At 42.4% G+C, this 25,990-nt stretch overlaps 1 protein-coding gene across 1 annotated transcript in view; it reads left to right on the top strand.

Annotated features, from left to right (window-relative positions):
* The window catches only part of GAD2 (glutamate decarboxylase 2), an 87,623-nt gene that overhangs the window by 9,553 nt on the left and 52,080 nt on the right, over positions 1-25,990 (top strand). The window contains exons 7-8 of the mRNA XM_008709679.1: positions 2,267-2,382; positions 13,338-13,417. Coding sequence (XP_008707901.1) covers positions 2,267-2,382; positions 13,338-13,417 — 196 coding nt within the window. The remainder of the gene's footprint in view (positions 1-2,266; positions 2,383-13,337; positions 13,418-25,990) is intronic.

Below are 25,990 nucleotides of genomic sequence, written 5' to 3' on the forward strand. Positions count from 1 at the left end.
GAGGGGATAGAAGAGGCCATTGGCAACCTGTTTCTGCTCTGCTTTCTACAAGGCATTACAGAGGAGAAATGGATTATAGCATCTTCACTTGAAAATGGATGCCTTTCTAGGCAGCCTCCAGCCTTATTTCTGGGGTATAGGGTCTTACAATTTAGGGAGTGGGGATAGGAGAAATCATACATCGTATGTGCCTGAGATCTGAAAGTCCTATTTCCCGGGACTAAACACAGAGAGTTAGGTCTGTGACTTGAATATATAGCTAGGCTCAGTTTACCCTACACCTCCATCCATTGCATCCAGAGTCTTTGTGCTTCGTGAAAAGTTCCTTGGGACTTCTAGAAGGAATCTGTTTATGTGATGTCAACTATGCCTGGGAGCCAAAGAGAACCAGAGTATTCTTCACTGCTCAGCAAGTCATGAAGGACCAAAGGAGAAGAAAGGGAAATCTTGGCTTAGTCACAAACCTTTTCTTACCTAACAGGATTTTCCTGATGATTCCGAGCTCTTTTTTGCATCCTTTCTCTGGAAGATGCATCTGTCCTCCTGCCTGAGTTGCACAAAGCAGTCTGCTCTGTCTAATGATCCAGAATCCTCTTCATCTCTCTCAGGGCTACTAGATCTTTAGGCAGAGAATAACTGGAGTGGCAAAATGAGGAGTGGCAAGGTAGATCTGGAAGCTTCTTGAGTAACTGTGCTATGTGACGTGCTTTCTTAGTGTTCCTCTTCCCCTTTTTCTCCTGGCCTCCATTCTCCCCAGCCTCTTTGACAAGAACAACCAGGGCAGGGCTTCTCCGCTGGGGGCTATGGTACCCCCCAGGATACCCCCCATTCATTTGGCAATGAATGGAGAAGTTCTGAGGGGGGGCAGGTAGTACTAGTAGCGTCTGGTGGATAACAGCCAGGGGTGCTGCTAACACCCTACAGTGCACAGGAGAGCCCCCACCACAAGGAGTTCTCCAGCCCCAAATATCGTTCAGTGCCAAGATTGAAAAACCATACACTGGAGTGGAAGTTCTTTAAAAGCTGGTCCCTTGCCCAGCAACACCCTACGCCCTCAGCCCTTTTAGAGAAGGTGTCTGCTCAGAGCAGGCCTGACCTGAATTCTGCTTGTCCCCTGTCTCTGGGGTTCAGAAGAAGTAGAAATTGCCCTTATTCGGACTGATGACAGAGCGTAGGATCTGGATACTTACTGCTCTGGGCCAGGCTGCCTGCTTGTGTCGGAGCCCAGGGTGCATGAGGCAAAAGTAACGGCCCTATGTGGGCCATTCAATTTGGTACCAAGAGCCCTCTGCTCCTCAGCCACCCAAAGGGAAGGGAACTCAAAACACTCACATCATGGCAAAGCCCAGTGTGTCCCCGATGGGAAAGGAGGAGATAGTGGCTTTACTCTCTGCATGACGCCCCAGCTTCCATGCCAGTGTCTCCATTTGCAGGCACGACAACCTGTCTTCTTCTTGTATCGCAAAAGTCCTGAACTTTCCAACCACCTTGGGGAAAACTCACTTTTCTTTGCTTGTCAAATGAGACCTTACTTACAAGATACAAATATTATGTGAAATCCTTGACAATCTTAAGATGACACAGGAAAAGCAATTCAACATAGACTTAAAATTCTCTTAGCTTTGTGTTTTCCTACCATTATGAAATAAGATTTTGTTCAGCTATTACAATTGTATTTCTATGATGTCTTTGAAGGGGAAGAACTGTTCTGGGGAAATTCACAGATGAGTATGATGAAATGAGCTTAGATGTTTATCCTCATTCTGTAAGAATTGTGGGTTCACAGTCCACACCATTAACTACAACAGATTTGTCTTAGTGTGAGTGCAAGGCATTGCCTGAGTGGAAATGAAAAGAAACGTGTTCTCCATCAGGATATAAGTAAAATTTCCACAGGCCTAATGAAGAATGCCCACGTTCGCATGGTGGGAAGGAAGGCAACAATTTCTCAGTTCTTAAGAAGCTCTTCAAAGGACTCCCAGCAAGAGCAGAATCAATTGGCACTTCTGTTTAGCTGCAGATCTGGGATGTGAAGGGGTAGCACCTGTCCTATGGCTGGGCCCGATGCTCCTTTTTCTAGACCCTCTTAGCCTGAGAATTCAGTCTGAGTTTGAGGATTCAGGTCAAAGGATAACCAATAAATATGGCCTTCTCCTGTGTCCAAGGAGGACTCTAGGTCAATGGAAATAAGGACCGTTGCTTGCATGTGAAATGATGTTGATAATGACTAGAAAAGGTCACTGTGTGTTGCTGCTACTTTCTGTAGGTGGCGCTATATCTAACATGTATGCCATGCTGATCGCACGCTTTAAGATGTTCCCAGAAGTCAAGGAGAAAGGAATGGCTGCTGTTCCCAGGCTCATTGCCTTCACATCGGAGCATGTACGTGTTTCTGTTCTTTCCAAGTTTAAGGTTATAGTCTGTAAAGCTCAAGTTGAAGGAGTCCTAATGGAAATGCTTTATCCCCAGAGGGTAGATACTTCTTGGGAGAGGATGAGGGGAGAGCAACTGAGTGGTACAATGGGGTGAACCCCTTTCTCTTTGAAATTTAGGAAAACCCTCAAAGAGAAAGCAGAATGTTTGACTTCTAGTTTCTACACGTCATTTTTCTGTAATAATGTTGTGTGTTGGGGGAAGGAGGCGAGGAGAGGCCAGAGTGACTATGAACTCATTGGGACAATTGATTCTGCAGCTACGTAACTCAAACCTCCGGAGTGTCCTACCGAGACAATCTTTCTGTATGAAAATTCTGATCAGATAGTCTACCCTAATGGTGCCTTGGACCATTTAATGCTTATCTTTGGTGGACTTAACTGGAGGTTTTATCACTGTAGAGAAATGGCCTAGTGGTCATATCTGTCATATCTGATCTTTGGGTCAGTTCTGTCTCAGCCAATCAGAGCCACCTGCATCCGGCTAGGCTGCTGACCAGGCAAGAAGCTGAGAGCTGGGTCTTCCTAACCGAACGCCATGACACAGTACTTCATATTCTTTCCATGGCTTTCAAAGAGTTAATGCCATTCTCCTTACTACCAAGGACACATTGAAAAAAGTGGTCCACCCTGTTCACATAAGTTAAGCTGAACAGTTCCCCTCTTCTGGGCCTCCAGCTTTCCTTCCTGTGCAGGGATAGGGCCACACACAGGCTTGAAGCCACATTGCAGCTGTTTGAGCAACATCTTGGTTCCAAATTCTCCTGCCACACAGGCCCTGCAGTAAACCAGAGGCTGTTCTTGACAGGAGTAAGCATTACCTGCTGTGGAATTCCTGATTTTTCCTTCACAACCTCTGCCTCAGAGTAGCCTAAGGTCTGGGAAACAGTTGCCTCAAAGAGGATCAAGAAGCCTTCCGATGGTGGGGGAAATAGGAGATGGGGAGAGTAGAGGGGTCTATAGGGAAACGAGGGGCTCCTGTAAAGAGACGTTAGTGGGGAGAAGCAGGGAATTATAGTGGGAGTCAAGGCATATCTCCTATGGAACTTTTCTTTTTCTGCTTTAAGTGATGTGTGTGTGTGTGTGTGTGTGTGTGTGTGTGTGTGTTCATAACAAGGAAACAAAGGGCAAGTACAAACTAGAAGCCGGTGAATACAATTCACAACCATAGCAGTAGCCATGGAATCAAAGAAACTGTGGTTTATGTTAACAAATTATCTTCAGCATCCTGTGTTTAGTCATGTTTTACCATTTTCTTTTGTTTTATTTTTTTGCCCCTCCTCAACTTACAGAGGTCAAATTTAGCAGAGAAGTTCCCAGCCTGAAATTACCTGCCTTTGCTTTCCTATTTGCTACTTTCCTATTGCTTTCTTATTGCTCCTAAAAAAAAATTACCACAAACTTAATGGGTTAAACCAACCTAAATTTATTACCTTATAGTTCTGGAGGTCAGAAATCCATAATGGGTCAGGCAAGGCTGTGTTCCTTTGGAGACGGTAGGGGAGAATCCATTTCCCTGCCTTTTCTAGCTTCTAGAGGCCACCTGCCTTCCTTGGTTCATGGCCCCTTCTTCCAACTTCAAAACCAGTCACAGAATATCTGCAAATCTCTCTTTCTGTCTGACCTCTGCTTCTGTCACCACATCTCCTTCTCAGACTCTGACTCTCTTCCCTACCCCTTTCCCACAAGGACCCTTGTGATGACATTGGGTTCACCCAGATAACCCAGGACAATCTCCCATCTCAAGGTAACATATTCTTAGGTTTCAAGGATTAGGATGTGAACGTCTTTGCGGGAAGGGCATTATTCAACCTATTAAGCCTAGTACCCCACCATGAGATAATTTTCATTTCTCAGCTTCTCCAAGGATAGAAAACCATGATATAATTTTTCCAATTACTATTTCCCTATACTATTGTACCCCTAAATAGTTAAACATTACTCTATTTTCAATCTCAAAAACTCAGATGATCTTATATTGGGCATCTTCTTCTTTTGGCTTCCATGCTGTTTGCACAACATTAAACAAGTTCGGGCGACCAGAAAGCTGCCCTGTGCTCTCTGGTTTCTGCATGAATTTCTTGTCTCAAGCTTCCTGGAAATTGACTTAACCTTGCCCACAAAGCCCAGGTCATGTGGTTTGAGAATAATTTTGCTATACCTTCTTTTCTTGACATGACAAACTTAGGTCTAATTCTTGACTTCTAAGTGAAAGAAAGGTGATTCAGCTATACAACAACCATTCAATTCTTCCTCCTCCTTCTTGTACCTCTATCCATGCACTTAATTATGAAGGAACATTTGAGTTATGAACCTTTCCTAAAATACCAATTGGTTCTAACTCTACACCTATTTTTTGACAGATGAACTCTTTTTCTAATGTATAATACCTGAAATCTGATTAACTGTTTGTTTCCAACACACTTCCAATATACATTAGCTAATTTGATTCTCACAACATTTTTGTAGGACAGGCAGAGCAGAGATTATTATTAGCATTTTGTGAATGAAGAGGCTGCAGGTAGAGCCAGGATTAAATGGGTTCGTGACTCCCTGGGCCAGTAAGGTCCTTCCCCCAACTACCAACGTAGAAACCAGATCAAAAGATTCAGTGACAACATTTTGTATGTCACAGCTCAGCAATTAATTTAACGTTATATACCTTCCCAAGTAAAATTTCCACCAAGATCTTGTCTCTTAATGTGACTGTGATGCTGAGTTATTACTCACCCACTAGGAAAAAGAAAAAACAAAAACAACTTTCCTTATTATCTAGGGCTGGGCTGGAGGGGACTTTTAGAGCTCATTCAAAGCTCTCCTATGTCTCATTGCACACTTGATCCAAACCGTTCTGGACAGATGAGCCCTTAAAGTAACCCTGCCCATGAAGCTTCGGGTTAAGAGGTAACACAATCCTTATATCTAGTTCCTTCTGGGCTCTAGACCACAGAGGCATTCCATTCTATTCCATTTATCACTTAGTATAGCTCCTTCCAGCTTCAGGCCAGGCCATTTATTCCCTTAGTCTTTCAAGTTTTACAATCACTTTGTCTCCACCAGCCCCAGAAATAGATCTCCACAAGCTGAAAAAGGAAGATTACCAAGTCATGTAATGCCTTTTCTCCACGCCAATTTTCCTTCTTTGCATAGAGGTTTCTTTCCTGAGTTCCTTGACCTGCAGGGAGAAATAATAGTGGAAGAGCTGCATTATAGATCTGGTAGAGAGAGGGGAGGCCAAAGGCTATGGCAGAAACTGCTTCAAGCATTGTGTCTCTCAACGCTCTTTCAGAGTTTCCAGGGCCTGAGACTTTTGGGAATCAAATGAGAGCCTTATAAAACACTGACTTCAGCTCCTGGGATGTAGGAAACTTTACATAAATATTAGGTAACTTAAAAAAAAAAAAACGACCTTATTTATAGATGAGGAACCCAAGTCCCAGAGATAGAAGGTTTGCCCAGGGTTTCTAGCCAGTCAGTGGCAGAGTCAGATCTAGAACCTCAGTTTCCTGACAATTCCAACATTGCTCTTTCAACTACTGGGTTGGATGACCTCTACACCACTCTGGCTGGCCGCTCTAAATTCATTTGCAGCATCCTTTCTCAAATCCTATTTTCCCCCATGTTGGTATTCCTGCGCTAATTTAATTTCCTGATCTACTGAGCCAGGTCAAGTTATTATCCTTTCTTCTAGTCTGCGCACTGAGTTTAAAACTTGACGTGTGTAGAGCCATAGGGCTGTAAATGACATTGAGAAATTCTCTTCCAGCAGCCAGCCAGAAACATCACACACTGAGGAAGGGAAGGGTCATCTTTTGTTTACTATATGACCCTCACTGTCTCTATTGCACCCCACAAAGCTGCCCATCTCTTTTCTGGCCACCAACTCGGACGAGAAGTTTCCCTTTGTTGATAAGAAGGGCAAGCTATTACATTTTTCTGTTTGTTCAAATCCAACTGTTTTCTTGAAATTTTGAATAGGACTAAATTAAACAAATGAAGAACATTAGAAGTAAATACATCACTGAGATGAACTAAAAGATAGCATTTAAGCTCCGAGTAAAGAGTTCCAATATGGAATCACAAAATCTCAGAATTGGAAAGGATCTTGAAGATTGGCTGGTTCCATACTCATTCTTTGTTGGAATCTCATCATTGTCGCCAAATCATCAGTGATAGGAGATCTGGGCAAAAATTAATCTGATGAGTTTAAGACCCTTTCTTGAAAGTAGGTTTAGAAGGAAGTTAAGACTCTAGCTGAATAATTCACATCGCTATTCCTGAATCCTTTGAAAGCCCAAACAAGCTTCATTCCAAATTCCTCTTATTTCCCTGTGTGCAACAAGCTCTTCCAGAAGTAGTTTCAGTGAAACAGCATATTTGCATCTAGGAAAAATATTCTTCATAATCAGAACAGGTAGTGGGATCTTTCAGGCAAATCAGCACAACTCACTCCACTCTTTACAGCCAGTCACCAATGTTCTGCTGAGGCCCCTCACGGCCTCAGCCCACTTACACGGGGAGATGATTCTCATAATTGTTTAGAAAGATGGTTTTCACATCACAACACTGTATGAGAGCCTTCAATTCCAAAAACAGATGTCCTTTCTGTCTAAAAAACAAAAACAAAAAACTAACAGTGACCCAGGCAGCTTGGAAAGATAGCTCCCATGTAATGCTTTCCATTAGACAGAAGCTTAGCCTGACAGAACTTCAGTAAGTGAAATTGTGAGCTAAATGCAGTTTCCCTTTAGTCTCTGCATTCCTATCTTCTGTTCATTTCAGGGCCCTCATCACCCCTGTGTTATTTTCTCCCTCTATTCAATCCCATCAAGATCTACTCTCAGGAAAGAGCCTGAGAGCCCTGTAAATGACGGGTAAAACCCCAGCGTTGCCTCTCTTGGGGGCATTTCTATTAAAATAGAAGACAAAGAAATGAGGCAGTAAGGCACAGTGCAGCCATGGGGCAGTGGGACAAGATCTTTATACCTTCTTCACTCACTCAGCGCACTCTGCCAGGCATTGCCTCAGGCACTGGGCAGACAACAGTAAGCAGAACAGACCCAGTGCCTGCTCTCAAGAGGCATATATTGTACTGTGGGGGAAGGAAAGCACAGGGGTCTGGAGGGGACAGTCACTCTTCTCAGGGAGACCACACTGAGTGATCACTATAACTGAATTCATTCTTAGTACTGATATTCACATTTGTCACCAGATGTCATCCTTGGATCTCATTTCATGTCAACTTAATCTTGGTACACACCGTACTTTTAGCACTTACTTAGGGCACAAGCTCATAAGGGGTGACTTAAAACTGTAGATCTGTGAGTAATAAGGTAGCAGCCTCCCAGAAATGCCTTGTATGCAGATTCGTATCATGTCAGGATCACACGGAGTCTCTGAGAACAAGGTTTGGTGATCCCCTACCCTCCAAATCATTATAATTAGAAATCATTGAAGAGGTCTCACAGAGTACCAGCTTCTTTATAAATGAGTTGCTTTAGAAAACAGAATGTTCTTTTAAGGCCACTTGATGAATAAAAGGACAAGGACTCCCAGTGTGTCTAAGACAGAAAAAGCTGTCATTTTCCTCAAATCTCAGGATGCGTAGAAAGCAAACCAATGAATGTGTGGGAGAAGTGTGGAGAAGGAGGTCAAAGGGAAGACTGTTAGTCCTATAATCGTTGAGTGGGGAGAGGTGTCCAAAGCATGTAGAGGGGTCAAAGAAGTAGATTTCAGCTCATTCATCAGTTGGGCTTTACGACCTATTTGTTGGGGGTCCTGATGTGTAAGGCCCCCCCCCATTCACCTCTGTTCTGTATCTCCACACACACTTCATTCACTCCACTCACAAAGGGGCTCAAGTCCAAAGACAATCAATTGGCCTTAGGGCTAGAAGATAGAACTTTCAACAGAATGTCAGAAGAGTTAAAAGCTGAGATTTCCAACCTCGTGTGTCATTTTTCTTACTTCATTTGAAGTTATGATTTGCTTCTTCCCCAAAGCAGCTGATCTGGATAGAAGGACCGATAGCTGCTTTCTGCTTGGGAAGGACCCCGTCTTGGGCCTTTTGGGGTGGGTGCTAAGAAGATCTCTGGACTTTGTTTTATAATGGGCTTTAGACTAGAGGTGTTAGGGTCTATTTAGTCCACCATTGTCTGGTTCCAGTTACCAAAGCCACACCTCAGTATTGGGATTTGTGGCCAGAGATTTATGGCAATAAGTAGTGGACATCTCTCTCGACTTGTTCTCCAAGCATATCGTCAAATTCAATCGAAATATGCTAATAATATATATTTGCTAAACCAACTGCCAAGGTCCTTGCCCTCATGCAACCTATGTTCTAGCAGGGGACAGATAGTAAACGAATAAATATTTACTCTAATGTCACATGCGGACAAGAGAAAGGGGCAGCAGTGGGCTGTTTGACAAGATGGTCATAAACGGTCTCTGTGGAGGTGATGTGTAGCAGAGACCTACATCGAATGAGGCAGGGAGCCATGCAAATATCTGAGGGAAGGATTTTCCAAGAAATGGAATAGCAAGTACAAAGAGTGAGAGGCAAGAACAAGTTTAGCGAGCTCACAGAAGACTGGGGAGGCCAGTACCATCAGGTGGAGAGAGCAAGGAGAGGGGAGGCAGGAGACGAAGTGGGGGCGGTAGCCGGGGACTGAGGGTTGTTTTAATAATCTTTGTGTCCCCGGCTTGGCAGAGGCTTTCCCTGAAGCCCTGTGGCCCACTAGGCAGTCGAATTTGAGTCTCAGTTAAATATCTGGATGCAACCAACAATGGCTTGAAATAGTTAATGCAGCTTTCCAAACTGCTTATCTAAATTGCAGTAGAGGAAGAGAAACCAGCATGTCGAGAGACTGAAGTGGTTTGTCTTAGAGCTTCCCACCACTCCCCTTATTCTCCCACCAACCCCAAAGACAGGAAAGATTAACTGTCCCCATTACAGAAGGAAGGCGTTGATGTGCACCCTAGTCATAGGGCTGGATGGAATGGTGGAGCTCACGCCCCTGCCTCCGCCTCCGGGCTCTCATTCTCACGCATTCTTACTCCGGATAATCTCATCCTACTCAAGCCCAGAAAGCCTGCTTATTTTTTAATTACAATTATTGTATAACTATAAAACCCCATGGTTATTTGCACAGATTTCGAATGTCAGCTGAATCATGTCGCCTGTATCTAGATTACTTAAGATATTTTCAAAAAGATAGAGACATTAACCTTCCATCAACCTCGAACTTTTTGTTTGGTAAAATATAAAAATCAGATGGGTTTTCACATCTATTACCCAAATAGAAATACAATTCAGTTCTAAATAAGCACTAGATTCTATCAAGTCTATTATTTTCCCAAAATCAGGGTGGAGGAGATATGGGGGATATTCATTAACTCATTTGCCAAACATTTTTTTAAAAAGATTTTACTTCCTTATTTGACAGAGAGAGGGAGAGAGAGAGAGAGAGCACAGGCAGGGGGAGCGGGAGAGGGAGAAGCAGGCTCCACACTGAGCAGGGAGCCTGATCCAGGACTCGATCCCAGGATCCTGGGATCATGACCTGAGCTGAAGGCAGACACTTAACCCACTGAGCCACCAGTGGCGCCAGCCCCACCCCAGCCATTCTATTGTTGAATGACTGGCCATTACAGGGGACTTGATGATTTGGGGACACATCTGGATCCCTGTACCTTTCAATTTTTGTTCATAGCTTTACCTTCTGAAGCCACCCTAAGCCATCGATCCCTTTTCTCTCACCTTGACACCACATGTCCCTGTTGCCCTCTGCCCATGAGCAGGGGTCCTCTGAGTTCTCTCCAGATGCCTGGTTTCTGGGCTCCTCAGCTTCCAGCCTGCTGCTCTGCTGTTCACCAGCAAGTGGTTCCATTAAACATGGTGCCAAGGATTAGAAATGATTCCCCACGTGCTGTCTCACCAGCACGGAGGTGTGCTCTTGAAGCTGTTTTCACTGTTTCTTCCTCATTAGGTCGGGTCTTTTTTTTTTTGCTCTCAGGCTCCTTGCTCGCCATGGTCCCTTGCTCTTCGTGGAGAACATCTAGTGATTTCCCTGCTCCCTTTCCCGAAAATGCAAACAGGCTCAGTGTTCGGTCCCTCATCTTCTTTTTCGTGCCTCATACACCCTTTGCTCCCCATCTTGAACCTTTCTCTTTGGGCCTGTGGTTTTCTTTAAGTTTGCTACCGTGATCAATTATCTTAGGTAATTACTCCTCATTTGGGCATCCCGATTCTTTCTCATTAAAGCTCAGACAAGACTACTTCCTCTCACGGACCAGGTGCACCAGATCTCTTACTTCGCCCCAATTTGCCATTTGGCAGTTTAGTACTGTCAAAGGTTGAGAAAAACAGAAACAGAAACAGAAGTAAAACCAAGGAATCACCGAAGTAGTAATTAGTGAAGGTTTATCGTGCACACACCAAAAAAAAGACAGTTTGCAAACCGGGAGCCCTCAAACCAAAACATGGCACGAGACTCAGAGGCTTTTGTTAATAAAGCAGCTCAGAGAGCCCGGAGGCAGGGACTGTTTATCCTTCACAGTGATTGGTAACAATATTAGAATTTTCTTCAATGAAAGAGAATTGGTTAGTGGTTACCTCCTATCAATTTGGGGGAAGAATTTAAGTTTCAGTTATGATTTTCAGAGGCATAAGTGAGATGTGACCCAGGTTGTTAGCCTCATTTGTCATGCAAAATAAGCTACATTAAGCTTTGCTTGTATGACTAAACTGGTTTTTGTCTGGCTCAGGAAATTTTCAAGTCTGGTCTCCCTGTGTGTTTGATTTTAACAGTGCTTTCGAGCTCATTCACTGAGGGGCCTAATTTGAGTAGCTTGTGCTTGCTCAGTGGACAGCTGGCTCCTCTGTTCTGTGCCCTCCCGGCAGTAACAGACTGCTGTTTTCCCCTGAGCTCCTTTTTCTGGGGGCCGCCCAGGGATCTGCTAACCGTGCAAGAAGAGAACACTTTTTTTTTTTGGTGGGGGGGGAGGGCGTCAAGCATCTTTACAAACCCAGTTAAGCTTTCTCTCCTAGCTTCCAGGTATCTTGGTAACGATTGTCCACTTTGTCTTTCTGAGATTGTAAAATGAGGCTAACGGCCCCTTCTCATGACGTCTCGGCTACATGGGGCCTTTCAAACTCCTCTAGTCGGTGCCTCATGTATTGGTTCACATTATTTGCTGCTGTTATAAATGGGATTTCTTCTTGCTTATCAGATGCACCCCCTAAAATACATATGTTAACAGACCCTGTGCTGCAGATTTTAGAATCCAGATGAGCCAAAAGTGTGCATTCAGGGAGAATACACTCTGGAACGCTAACTTAAAAATTCCAGTCAGCGATCCTTTGGAGATGTAAATTGAGGAAGCAGCCCTCCTTTTGGACAGCTTAATGATCTGTAGTTAATAGTAAGAGGCCGCTGGGCACATGCCATACAGCTGGGCTTACGTTAGCCTCTCTCAGCTCTCCAAATTGCCCCGTGATTACAGCCATTGAGATTCAGAATACTACCCGGGATCAATAACCAAAAGTAGAAAGATCCGGCAGTGGCTTGCCAGGGTGGCCTTTCTCTGCACACCGTCCCGCCCTAGCCAGCGACTGACCCCTTCTCCCTGGTCCCGCCTAAGGCTGAGCCGTAGCCTGCGCGAGAACTAGCTCCCCAACAAGGCTGGATTGAAGAGTGTTGAATTGAAGTCCAACTTCTTCTCTTACTTGAGTGCACACGAGTTAAACTTGATGGAGACTGAGTGTCATCTCTTGGTAGGAAAATAGAAGCCTGGAAGCCGTTCAGTACATCGCTCCTGGAGGCAGTTGGCTTGTTTTTATGCCTTATATGTAAAAGTGGCTTGGATTCCTGTGTGTTGGCGTAGCAGGTCCATTTACAATTCCCGGGGTCTTATTATCTTCACTCAGAAACTCAAGTGAATTCAACAACCATCACCACAAAACAACACATTCAAAAATGGGCAAAGGACTTGTAGAGACATTTCTTTAAAGGTGATGTACGAAGGGCTGGTAGGCACATAAAAAGATAGTCAACGTCACTAATCATTAGGGAAATACAAATCAAAACCATAATGAGGTATCACACCACCCCCATTTGAATGATTAGTATCAAAAACCAGAAAATAACAACTATTGGCAAGGTTGTGGAGAAATTGGAACCATCGTGCACTGCCGGTGGGGACGTAAAGGTGCAGCTGCTGTGGGAGACAGGGTGGCAATTCATCAAAAATAGAATGACCATATGACCCAGCAATTCCATTTCTGGGGATACACCCAAAAGAATTGAAAGCAGGGCTCGAAGAGATATTTGTACACCCACGTTCATAGCACCATTATCCCTCATGGCCAAGAGGTGGAAGCAACACCAGTCTCCACTGAGGGATGAATGGAAATGTAAGGTATACCATCAATGAAGGATTCAGCTTGAAAAAGGAAGGGAATTCGGACACAAGCGACAGCACGGATGAACCCCAGGGACACTATGCTGAGTGAAATAAGCCAGTCGCAAAACAACAAATACTATGGTTCCACTTACACGAGGCACCTAATGTAGTCAAACTCACAGAGACAGAAAGTAGAATGGTGGTTGCCAGGCGCTGAGGGAAGGAGGAAAGGAGAGTTATCCATCAATGGGTACGGAGGTTCCCTTTTGCAAGACGAAAAGCGTTCCGGAAGTGGACGGGTTGCACAGCTATGCGAATGTACTTAAGGTCAAGGTGGTGAATCCCATGTTACGTGGGTTTTACCACAGTTTAAAAAAAAAAGAAAAAAAAATCCAGGCTTTTGAGGGAGATGAGAAATAAAAAGAGGAAAAAAAAACCCACCTGGGAGAGTGGATCTTGAATTTATGTGCGACTAATTACAAATGTGTTTTTCTCTTACAGAGTCATTTTTCTCTCAAGAAAGGAGCTGCAGCTTTGGGCATCGGAACAGACAGCGTGATTCTGATTAAATGCGATGAGAGGTGAGTGCATCTGCAACCCTCATTGGTTAGCAGTTTGCAACTTCCACACGTGTATCTTTCAGTCCAAATGCAGGCATTGACTGTGGGGTGGGGTGCAAAGCCGCCTCCATGCCGGCTTGCTGTTCGCTGTTTCTTTCTCACGTGGGCTCTTGCTTGGAGTCCTGGGACGTTGTTCCTCAATGCCATAGAGCCTTCCATGGCCCTTGACTGAGTTGGAACCTTTGTTAAATCAATCAAAATATTCTTCACCAAGAAGGTGTGGAAGGACATTCATCATCTGCGCACGTAAGCAACAGCCAGCAGTTTGAGCGTTGATTTATGGGGGTGTCATCACTCCAGGCGCTGTGGACTGTGTGAGCCTGATGGACTGATTACAGAAGGGGGGACAGTTTAGTGAGCAGAAAGTAAATAATGCCCCCAGCAACTCGTCCCCGTTGTGCTGGAACCAAAGAGCTCTCTTAGGGAGACTCCCTGCCTTGATAGGCACCCAAACCTCATAGGTACTCTGGGAACAGGTGTAGGATTAAAAAGCATTTCCAGCATATCCGCGTACTTTTCACTAGCCTATGAGTCTGGAACCGATAAAAAATTAAATTTAGTCTCTAAAGAATTGAGTAAGAAATTTCACTAAATTAAAAGGAAGCTACTCGATTAACCATTTGTTTTTTTCATATGTATTTATTAGACAGATCTTATGTTTGTCCACCATATCATGAGGCTCCAGAAAAGCATAAGGCATCATCCCAGTTCCCTGACAGTCTGTGATCTAAGGGAGATGGGGTAGTGCCAGAAGGAGACAGTTATAGGGTTGAATAGTGCAGCCCAGAGTACACGTCCTGTATTTTGGTAAGGCTTGGAAGGTTCCATGCAGCAAGCAAGACTTGTGCTTTCAAAGGATTTTCAAGGTGAGGGATGAACTAAATAAATAGAGGGGAAGTTGGGGGAGCCATTACAGAGGACTGAACACCACAAGCAAAGCCCCAGAAATAGGAGAGAACGTGTGGGGCTCCAGCGAGGAAAGGGGCCTGACCAGAGGTGTTGAGGAGGAACAGCCATGGCAAACCTGATGGGCCACGTGGGATTTTGAAAGCTGAACAAAACACACTGATGAATGACGCCTCTCTCTCTGGGAGGGAAAATTGCAAGGGATTGCCACTTTTTTGTCCACACCTTTACATCTTGCCTGATCTGATTTGATTGTTTGCAATGAACACATGTTACTTTTACCATCAGAAAGAAAAAAAGGATGTTTTCTTTTTCCTTGTCGGAAGGGAGGGATGCTAAAGTTAGCATTTGAGCTTGATGGATCAGTAATCAAGGTCACCTGAAAGCATTTTTTATCCAAGAAGGGCATGATGGAAACCATCCTTCAGGAAGCAAGGTGAGGAGAGACCCTGTCAGTGAGGCTGGGCGTGGGGCTCTAGCAAAAAGACGGGTGGGAAATTAGAAGGACTGGAGCAAGGCAGGCACATTTTGAAGAAGGAACTGCTTATATTTTTAAGACTACCAGTACTCTCAGATACGTAAGAACTGAGATTCAAGAAGAAAACTGGCAGAGCCACAACAATTGCTAACAGGGAATAAAGGTTTAGATGATTTTAACATTGCTCTTAATCTGTAGCCAACTCTTATAAGGAGCCTAGAATTCGGGGAAGGGTGGTCTAGACGGGCCCTGTTACCCGACCTACTCAGTCTTCTGATCTAGCCTGGTTAGCAGGTGTTCTTGACCTTGAACCCCAGTGGGCTGAGGGATAACCTGGGAGAACAGAGGGTACTCTTCACTCCACCCCTCGAGCCATCAATATTGCTGCTTCTACTCCTGTGAGAATCAGATTGTAAGGAAGCAAGTGGCCTTGGGATGAGCCCACCAAACCAGCCAGCCAGGCGTTCCTGGGAACCAAAGGCTGGCCTGAGGACTACTGACAGTCTGAGGGCAGGATCATGCTCCAAAGAGAAGCAGAGGCCTAGAAGAAGGAAAGGCAAGGCGGAAAAGCAAAAAAGTTGCAGGAACAGGGAGCACAGACCAGGCTGCCAGGAACAGATGTCAAAAGATGTCTGTCGTTCACCAACAGCAGAGAAAGGAGCAGAGAGCAGAGGATGCTGGGAAACCAGTGGGGTCTAGATTCAGTGACTAGCCACGTGACCTCAAATTTTTAGGTCAAAGAATTTTATGTCAACAATTTTAGAAGCCATTAGAAACACTGAAACACAATGTTAAAAATTACTGTTTTTTCAGAAAATACCTCACTTTCCCCTGCAACCCCTCTCCCCCACATACACCCATTGGGAGGGTACAGAGGGGAGGGACTACCAGGCAGCTAGGGCTATGGGGGCTTCTTCTCCTTCTGCTCAGTAGCCTTGTGGAATGGGGAAGGGAGGAGAGAACAATACAGGAGGCAGAAGACAAAAAGAAAAATGGATAAGAAATAAAAGATGGGAGAAATAAAGCCCAGGAGGAAAAAAAAATTGGAATTGTGAAGAGAAGCAAGGAGGAAGGAACACGGGGGTCAGGGGCACTGACCACCCCTCACCCCGTGAGTCGAAAATTCACATATAACCTTTGACTCCCCCAAAACTGAACTACTAAGAGCCTACTGTTGACCAGAAGCCTTACTGATAACATAACCAGTCAATTAACACATATTTTGTATGTTATATATATTACATGCTATATTTTTACAATAAAGTAAGCTAGAGAAAAGAAAATGTTATTAACAAAATCATAAGGAAAATACATTTACAGTACCGTATTGTATTTATCAGAACATATCCATGTGTTAGGGGTACCTGGCTGGCTTTGTCAGTGGAGCGTGTAACTCTTGATCTCGACGTTGTGAGTTCAAACCCCACAATGGGTATAGAGGTTACTCAAAAATTTAAAAATCTTAAAAAAAAATAATCTCTGCATGTAAATGGACCTGCACATTTCAGACCTGGGAGCAAGGAGCACATTAGAGCTTTAAAGAAGAATAAGTGATCACTTTTACTATCTGAAAAGCAATACATGCTTACTTTAAAAAATACAGAATAACAGGGGAAAATTGTCATTCCACCACCCAAAGATCATCACTAACACCATATTTGTGTCTAAATCTTGAATCTCTTTTTTCTAAGCATAGAGGTTTGGGGTTTTTTTCTTTTCCTGTTTTAATTTACATATTTGCGATCATGTTTCTTTTTCCAACTAGACATGATAAGTATTTCCCCACATTATTGCAAACACACTTAACTACATAACATATGAGAAAGCATGATAGTACTTTGTTTTGTTTTTTTATAAAAGATTTTATTTATTTTATTTGAGAGAGAGAGAGTGAGTGAGAGAGAGCATGAGCAGGGGGAGGGGGAGAAGCAGACTCCCCACTGAACAAGGAGCCTGATGTGGGGCTCGATCCCAGGACCCTGGGATCATAACCTGAGCCGAAGACAGTCACTTAACCAACTGAGCCACTCAGGGGCCCCCACATGATAGTACTTTGAAGGACAGTTTCCAGAGCTGGACTGTTTGACCCCCTCTTCCTGCTGTCTCAGCTCCAGCACTAGCTTCGGCAAATCCCTCTCTATGCCTCAGTTTTCTTATCTGAATAAAGGAAAATGTAAGGGCCCTGCTTCATAGGGTTGTTACGAAGATTAAATATGTGAACAAATGTAAAATCCTAAGAATGATATGCAGTGGTAGAAAGCAAACACAAAATATTACTCCTCTCCTGTTCATTTCCCTGTTTCTGGTGTTGCCATTATAAATAATCCTTCTGTCCTTCATTGAACATTCTTACATGCCCAGGCTTCACCATTTGGGATTTTTCCATAGTATAATTGCTAAGTTAAATTATATGAATATTCTTAAAGTGATACATCAGGCCATATTGCCTTTCAAAAAGCTTCAGCAGTTTATTCTCCTAGCAGTATTGTATGAGAACATGTTGGGGGGGAAATTAAAGCTGTGTTGGTGGCTACATGTAGTCTTTAATTCTGTATTGATAATTCACTTCATCTCTATGGAATGGGTTTAAGACTGAGAGCCTGGCCTAATGGATTAAGTGAAATTGAAGTATTTGGGGTCAGGGGCCAAGGAGCAGGCTTTGGACAGTCATCTGTAGCCACCATTCCAATCGGAATCAGTTAAAACGTGCTTGGCAGCCATTTCGTTATTAATCACGTCCTTGTGAAAGTCAGATATGTGGGTCAGAAAATCACTTGAGGCTGACAAAGTGCATACCTGCCTTCTCGTTTCTCCTAATGTGCTTTGCAAAGTTCATCCAGGTTTTACAAAACATGAAACTGGACCTGCCCTCGAAGACATTCATTTCTTAGTAACTCTTTCTGACTCTGCCCATTAGTCTGTCAGTGGCTGGGGTGATAGGTTTTATCTTGTTCTAAAGACAGTTGACTTAGTAGGAAGCTCACAATGAAGGGAAACGTCCTAGTGAAGAACAGTCTGTGCCTTTCCAACAGCAAGTCCAATGCCACATGTGGAAGAAAAGACTGCAAGATACTGTCTCTTAATTAGTAATCACAGGGGCTCACTTTGGTAACCCATTCAAAGTGAAACATGATTCTCAGTTAAAACAGGGAAAGAGAAATGTATAATAAATCTTCATGTGTTTGGAAAAGGTTCTTTCAAAGTTGAAAATCAAAAAGCATATTAACTTTATTATTACTCTAAAAAATAAAAGAAGGCAATAGAAAACCTCATTTCACCACGGCTTACATTTGAATGTGAAGTATCATAACTAAAAAGAGTGCTCTATTTTTGTAAAAATTAAAGTTCAAAAGAGGATAATGTGTTCAATGAATCTTCGATTTCTTAAGTTCTGGTGTAAGAGTTCTTTTTCCTTAGAAGCAAAAAGTGGAATCTTCACAGTAGTGGGATTAATGAATTTTTATTGAAGTGTCATTGGGTCTAATATTTGCAAATTTTGAAATAGTGGAATCCGAGTTAATGCTGTGTTGATGATGTCTAAGGATAAAAAAGTATGAGTTAATATCTAGAGAAAAATATATATTTGTGAAAGAAACTGAGTGGTATTTCAGAAGTGGATTGGGCCACTAAGTAAAAAGATGTTTCCCAAAGATTCAGACAGGGGAGGGGAGAAAACTTCTAGGAATGATGCAAGCGGGAGCCTTCTGAGCGACTTCTTTTGGCTGTGGGCAGTGGCCTTGGTTGGGAACACAGTGGTGCACGAGGTGGAGATAGTCACAAATGCTATAAAACTTAGTCCAGTGTGCAAAGGCAGACTTTGAAACAAGCGATAACACCTGAGAAAGGTGTGTGCTGTGACAGGGGGAGTACAGTTTCCGTTGATACGCATCTAATTCTATATCCAGAGGGAAGACGATGGGAATTAGTTAGATGAAAAGAATGTTCCAGGCAGAGGCCCTATCACATTCTAAGTCATGGATGTGAGGGACATTGGCTTGCCCAAAGAACTGAAAAAAAGTTCTGGGGGGAAGTGGTCAGAATGACCTTGTCATGAAGGACATTATGAGCCATGCTAAGCTGTTTGGACCGTAGGTTTGAAGACATGAGATGCCTCTGAAAGGTTTTAAGCAGCAAAGCGACATCATATTTTGGCATTAGAAAGATCATCTTAAATGCAGAGTGAAGTATAGGTTGGAGGCTGGAAGTTGGTAATATGAGTAGATGCTGAGTGGTGGGCTGGCCTGATGTAGCTGAATGCTGAAATTAATAGGAATTATTGACTGATTGGTATGCAGGTTGAGAGAAGAGTCAAGGATGAGTGCCAGGCTTGCTATTCTCTGAGATAAGGTACCCTGACCAAAATGAAAAGTTCAGATTTGAAGATGTTGCGTTTGAAGAGCTTATGAGACATCTAAGTGAGGGTGTCAGGTAGATATGTGGAAATATGAGCCCGAAGCTCTGAAGTTACATTCTGGAAGCCACGTAAAGTGGGCCAAGGGAAGAGCTAAGCAGCAACCACATTTCGGGGACAAGCAGAGTTAGAAGAGCCTACAGTGGAGACTGAGAAGGAGCAGCCAGAGACGTTGGAGAAGGATCAGGAACTGGGCATGAGGTCTGTGAGAATCTTTCTAGAAGAAGTGGTTAATGGCATCGAATGCTACAGATAGATGAAATGAGGGTCAACAAGGGCCCACCAGCTTTACTTATGAGGAGGTGGCTGGTGAGTTGGTAAGATCGGCTTCAACAGAGGGGTGAAGGCAGTTTGCAGCAGGTGAGGGTGGCAGGAGCCAAGGGAAGGGAGAGCAGAGAGAGACAGTGTCTGAGGCGGGGAGGATGAAAGTTGGTTTTGGTTTCCTTGTTTTAGGGAGGGTGCTTAAGGCGTATTTTACTGTGAGATGGAGGACCTGCTAGACAGGAAATGTGAATTATATGAAAAGAAGAAGGGATAAAATAGATAGCAGAAGTGTAATTTCTCTCAGGAGTTCCTTATTCCTTTGGCTAAAATTGTATAGGATCTTTCTCTGAAGAGCTCACAAGAACTCTGCAGTTATCTTACGTTATACAGCTGGAAGGAAAAAAGGGGGAGAACAGGAGTGGCTCCGAAGGGCAGAGGAGAGGTTAGGGACCTGTGAGCAGGGGAGGGGAAGCCCTGGGCTTACACCACGCTGAGAGCTGTGAATGGATTTCAATTCAGAAACCCTCAGGTTTGGAAAGGTTCTTAGACATTAACACATCCAACCCTTTTTTTTTTTTTGTATTTTTGTGAATTATATATATATATATATATATACACACACACACACACACACACACACACACCACATTTTCCTTATCCATTCTTCAGTTGATGGACACTTGGGCTGCTTCCGTATCTTGGCTATTGTAAATAACGCTACGATGAACATAAGGGTGCATTTATCTTCTCAAATTAGTGTTTTCATTTTCTTTGGGTAAATACCTAGTAGTGGAATTATTGGATCATATGGTGTTTCTCTTTTTAATTTTTTGAGGAACCTCCATACTGTTTTTCACAGTGGTTGCCCCAGTTTGCATTCTCAACAACAGTGAATGAAGGCTCCTTTTTCTCCATATCCTCACCAACACTTGTTCTTTCTTGTCATTTTGATTTTAGCCATTCTAACTGGTGTAAGGTGATCCCTCATTGTGGTTTTGACTTGCATTTCCCTGATACCGAGTGATGTTGAGCATCTTTTCACGAGTCTGTTGACCGTCTCTATGTCTTCTTTGAAAAAATGTCTATTCAGATCCTCTGCCCATTTTTAACTGGATTATTGGATTTTTGTTTTGGTATTGAATTGTATCTTTATATATTTTGGGTGTCAACCCCTTATTGGCTATATCATTTGCATAATATCTTCTCCCATTCAGTAGGTTGTCTTTTTGTTTTGTTGATGGTTTCCTTTGCTGTGCAAAAGCTTTTTTATTTTGATGTAGTCCCAATAGTTTATTTTGCTTTTGTTTCTTTGCCTTAGGAGACATATCTAGAAAAATGGTGCTATGACCAATGTGAGAGAAATTACTGCCTGTGTTCTCTTCTAGGATTTTTATGGCTTCGGGTCTCGCATTTAGGTCTTTAATCCATTTTTAGTTTTGGTACACATGCTTTAGAGTTCTCTTTCTCTCCGTGTACATAATTCAATATTATATCTTGAATGTAATGAATATTATAATATTACAAATACGAATTATATGTGTATTATAGATACAGTTTTTTTTCCTGAACCAATTAAGAATTCTTTGCAGACATCATACCCTTTGCCCCTTAAGACTTCAATGTGCATTTCCTAAGAACAAGGATATTCACTTATATAATCACAGTACAATGATCAAAATCAGATCTGACATTGACACAAGACTATTATTGAAGCGATATAACTTATTCAAATTTCATCAATTGTCCCAATAATATTCTTTAGAGCTATTTTTTTCCCAGTCCAGGATCACACATTACACTCAGTTTCATGTGTCTTTAGTTTCCTTTCATCTGGAACATTTCCTCGTCCTTCCTTTGTCTTTCATGACATAGATATTTTTGAAGAATGTATTTATTTTGTAGAAGATTTCTTAATTTGCATTTGCCTCATATTTCCTCACAGTTAGACTCCGGCAATGCATTTTAGGCGGGAATTCCAGGGAGGTGATCCTTGTCTTTCTCAGTCGTCCCTCCTCAGGAGGCTTGTCAGATTATTAGTAATGGCAACTTCAACCACTTGCGTAGGGTAGTGACCGCCAGATTTCTCCCCTGTAAAATGACTATTCCCTACTTTGAGGTTCATCTTACAGGCGATGCTTTGAGACTCTATAAACATTCTGCACCTCCTGAAACATTCACTCACTAGTTTAACTTCCATTGAAGATTCCGGCCTGAATTAGGATGATGATGGTTGCAAAATATGATGCCCTAACTCTATCATTTCTTCTCTATTTATTCATTCCTGTCACTCTACTACTGTAAGGAAGACCTCTCCCCGCTCCGTGTGTGTGTGATGTATTTACCATCAGTATGGAATCACAGGTCCTTTTAGAAATTCATACTCTCTGGCACTCTCTCCCACTGTCTCCCCATTTTTCCATCTCTTATTCCTCCCTTCAGGGTTTCCTTTAAATTATCTAAATTGCTGTAAGACCTGAGAGAAAACAAGTCTGAGCAAGATACAGGATACCTGGTTGACAGAGGACTAGAAGAGTCACTGGCCTCCCTAGATCCCATGTAACATGAGATCTCTGTTAGGTATTTTGATTAATACTTGTATACCACAAAGTGAACACTTACGTTTTTGTATAAATTTTAGTTTTTTAGTTTAACATATCTCGTAGCTTTACAAATTACAGTCAGATAACATTTCCTTGTGCTTGTTAAATACCACACTTTATCATTCAATTTACTTAAACAATTGAAAGTATAAATAATCTGGGGTCATTATACTCTCTTATTAAATTAGCTGAATTGTGGCTAGTGTCTGAAAGGGGTTAGGGAAGCTAATTAGCCCTTTCAGGTCCTTGGGGAGCTATTGAGTGCACTGTAATAGGTTAGACTTCATAGAGACCCTGAACCAATTATTATTGAGCAGGACTGGGGTAAGCCCTTTGAGCGCCATATTTCCTATGGGTTTAGATGCAGAGAACTCAGCGGTGCTAAGGGTACACGTACTTCCTTACGTCCTATATTAGGAAGGATTATAAGGTAAGAATAGCTGACACATCATGAGTGTTTATTATGTGCCAGGCAAACTCCTAAGCAGTTTACACAATTGATCTAATTAATTCACTTATTAGAGACACAAAAGAATATATCCCCTCACATTTACTGGTGCCGACACAGTTGGTGAAGAGTTCCTATGTACAGAATAGTCCTGAGCAGTATGGCGAGTTCACCCTTCTCTGTTTGGTTTATAACCCTGGTAGAAGGGCAGCATGTCTGCGACCACCTAGGTGAGAAGTGAAGCATCGGGGCTTGGGCTCGAAGAGAACTCCTGGTGTTTCCCAGTCAAACATAGTCCTTAGTCTTCTTTCTTCTGAGTTTGTTTTTTTTTTTAAAGATTTTATTTATTTATTTGACAGAGATAGAGACAGCCAGTGAGAGAGGGAACACAAGCAGGGGGAGTGGGAGAGGAAGAAGCAGGCTCATAGCGGAGGAGCCTGATGTGGGGCTCGATCCCGTAACGCTGGGATCACGTCCTGAGCTGAAGGCAGACGCTTAACCGCTGTGCCACCCAGGCGCCCCTCTTCTGAGTTTTTAACTGTGGTCAAATACACATAAAATCTAGCATCTTAACCATTTTCAAATATACAGTTCAGTGATATTAAGGACACTCGTGTTGCTGCACAACCGTCATCACTATCCATCTCCAAAACTCTTTTCATGTTGCAAAACAGAAATCTTATATCCATTCAACAAAAACTCCCCGTTCCCTTCTCTCTCCTCCCCTTGGCAACCACATTCTACTTCGTGTCTCTATGAATTCGACCACTCTAGGCACCTGACTCTTGTCTTCCTGCGATTGACTTATTTCACTTAGCATAATGTCCTCAAGGTTCATCCATGGTGAAGCAAATGTCATCAGTTTCTTCCTTTCTAGGGCTGAATAATATTTCATTGTATGTATAACCACCTGGATTGCTTCCACATTTAGTTATCGTGACTAGTGCTTCTCTGGCCACAGGTGTGCAAATATCTCTTTGAGCTTTGCTTTTCATTCTTTTGGGAATATACTCAGAAGTGGAATTGACAGGTAATATGGTAATTCAATTTTTAATTTTTTGAGGAACTAACATACTATTTTCTGTAGTGGCTGTAGTATTTGACATTTCCACTAACAGTGCACAAGTGTTCCAATTACTGCACGTCCTTGCCAACATTTGCTATTTCCTGGGTTTTTTTTATTTTTAAATAGTAGCCATCCTAATGGGTGTGAGATGGTATCTCATTGTGGTTTTGATTTGCATCTCTCTAACGATTAATGATGTTGAGCACCTTTTCTTGTGCTTATCAGCCATTCGTACATCTTTTTTGAAGAAATGTCTATCCAGGTCCTTTGCCCATCTTAAAAAATAATTTCACCTGTTTATTTTTATTTTTTTGAAGATATATATTTCTGGCATTATTGAGGTCTAATTGACGAGTAAAAATTATATATATTTAACGTGTACAATAGGATGCCATGAGATACGTATACATACACTGTGAAATGATTACCACAATCAAGCTAATTAACATATCTATCACCTCGTAGAGTTACCATTTGTGAGGGGGGGAGGGTGCAGTGAGAGCTCTTAAGATCTCTCTTAGCAAACTTCAAATCGTGGAAGGAGCCGAGATGCCCTGCAACAGATGACTGGATTAAGAAGTTGTGGTCCATATATACAATGGAATATTACTCAGCAATCAGAAAGAATGAGTTCTCAACATTTGCTACAACATGGACGGCACTGGAGGAGATAATGCTTAGTGAAATAAGTCAAGCAGAGAAAGACAACTATCATATGATTTCTCTCATCTATGGAACATAAGAACTAGAATGATCAGTAGGGGAAGAAAGGGATAAAGAAAGGGGGGGTAATCAGAAGGGGGAATGAAACATGAGAGACTATGGACTTCATCGAGCCTTACATCGAAAACCGGGGATGTACTGTATGGTGACTAACATAATATAATAAAAAATCATTATTAAAAAAAAAAAAAAGATCTCTCTTAGCAAACTTCAAGTAGGCAAAACAACATTTTTAACGAAGTCATCATGCTGTAGATCCCTAGACATCACTCATCTTATAACTGAAAGTTTGAGCTCTTTGAGCAGTATTTCCCCGTATCTCCCACCCAATAGTTCCTGGCAATCACCATTCTATTCTCTGCTTCTATGAATCTGGCTTTTTTCAATTCTTTTTTTTTTTTTTAAGATTTTATTTATTTATTTGACAGAGAGAGACAGCCAGCGAGAGAGGGAACACAAGCAGGGGGAGTGGGAGAGGAAGAAGCAGGCTCCCAGTAGGGAGCCTGATGTGGGACTCGATCCCATAACGCTGGGATCATGCCCTGAGCTGAAAGCAGACGTTTAACGACTGTGCCACCCAGGCGCCCCAAAACTTTTTTCAATTCTATATATAAGTGAAATCATATAGCGTTTGTCTTTCTGTGTCTGGCTTATTTCGTTTGGCATACTATCTGCCAGGTTCATCCATGTGGTCACAAATTTCCTTCTTTTTATGGCTGAGTAACATTCCATTGTGTGTCTCTGTGTGTATGTGTGTGTGTGTGTATCATACTTCTTTATCCATTCATTCATTCATTAACTGATTCTCAGATTGTTTCCTAATCTTGCCTATTGGGAACAATGCTGCAGTGAGGATGGGAGTAAAGATGTCTCTTTGCAGTACTGATTTCATTTCCTTTGGGTTTACCAAGGAGTGGGATTCATGAATCATATAGTAGTTCTATTTTTAATTTTTGAGGTGCCTCCATACTCTTTTCCACAGTGGCTGCACACGTTTTCCTTCCCACCAGCAGTGCACGAGGGTTCCCTTTTCTCCACACCCACACCAACATATATTATTTCATGTCTTTTTGATAAGAGCCATCCTAACAGGTATGTGGTGATATCTCACTGTGGTTTTGCTTTGCATTTCTCTGATGGTTAGTGATGTCGAACACCTTTTCACATGCCTATTAGTTATTTGTATATCTTCTTTGGAAAAATATCTATTCAGGTCCTTTGCCCATTTTTTAATCAGGTTATTTGGGTTTTGCTATTGAGTTGTAGGAGTTCTTTATATAATTTGGATATTAATCCTTTATCAGATATATGGTTTACAAATATCTTCTCCCGTTCCATACATTGCCTTTTCATTTTGTTGATTGCTTATTTTGCTGTGCAGAAGTTTTTTAGTTTGATGTAGTCCCACTTGTTCATTTTTGCTTTTGTTGCCTTTGCTTTCGGTGCTAAATCCACAAAAATTATAGACAAAACCGATGTCAAGGAGCTTACCGGTTATGTTTTCTTCTAGGAGTTTTATAGTTTCAGGTTTTATGAACAAGTCACTAATCTGTTTTGTGTTAATTTTTGTGCTTGGTGTAAGATAGTGATCCAGTTTCATTTTTTTTTGCATGTGACTGTCCAGTTTTCGCAGCATAA

This window comes from Ursus maritimus, unplaced genomic scaffold (genome assembly GCF_017311325.1).
Source record: "Ursus maritimus isolate PB19 unplaced genomic scaffold, ASM1731132v1 scaffold_31, whole genome shotgun sequence".
NCBI lineage: Eukaryota > Metazoa > Chordata > Mammalia > Carnivora > Ursidae > Ursus > Ursus maritimus.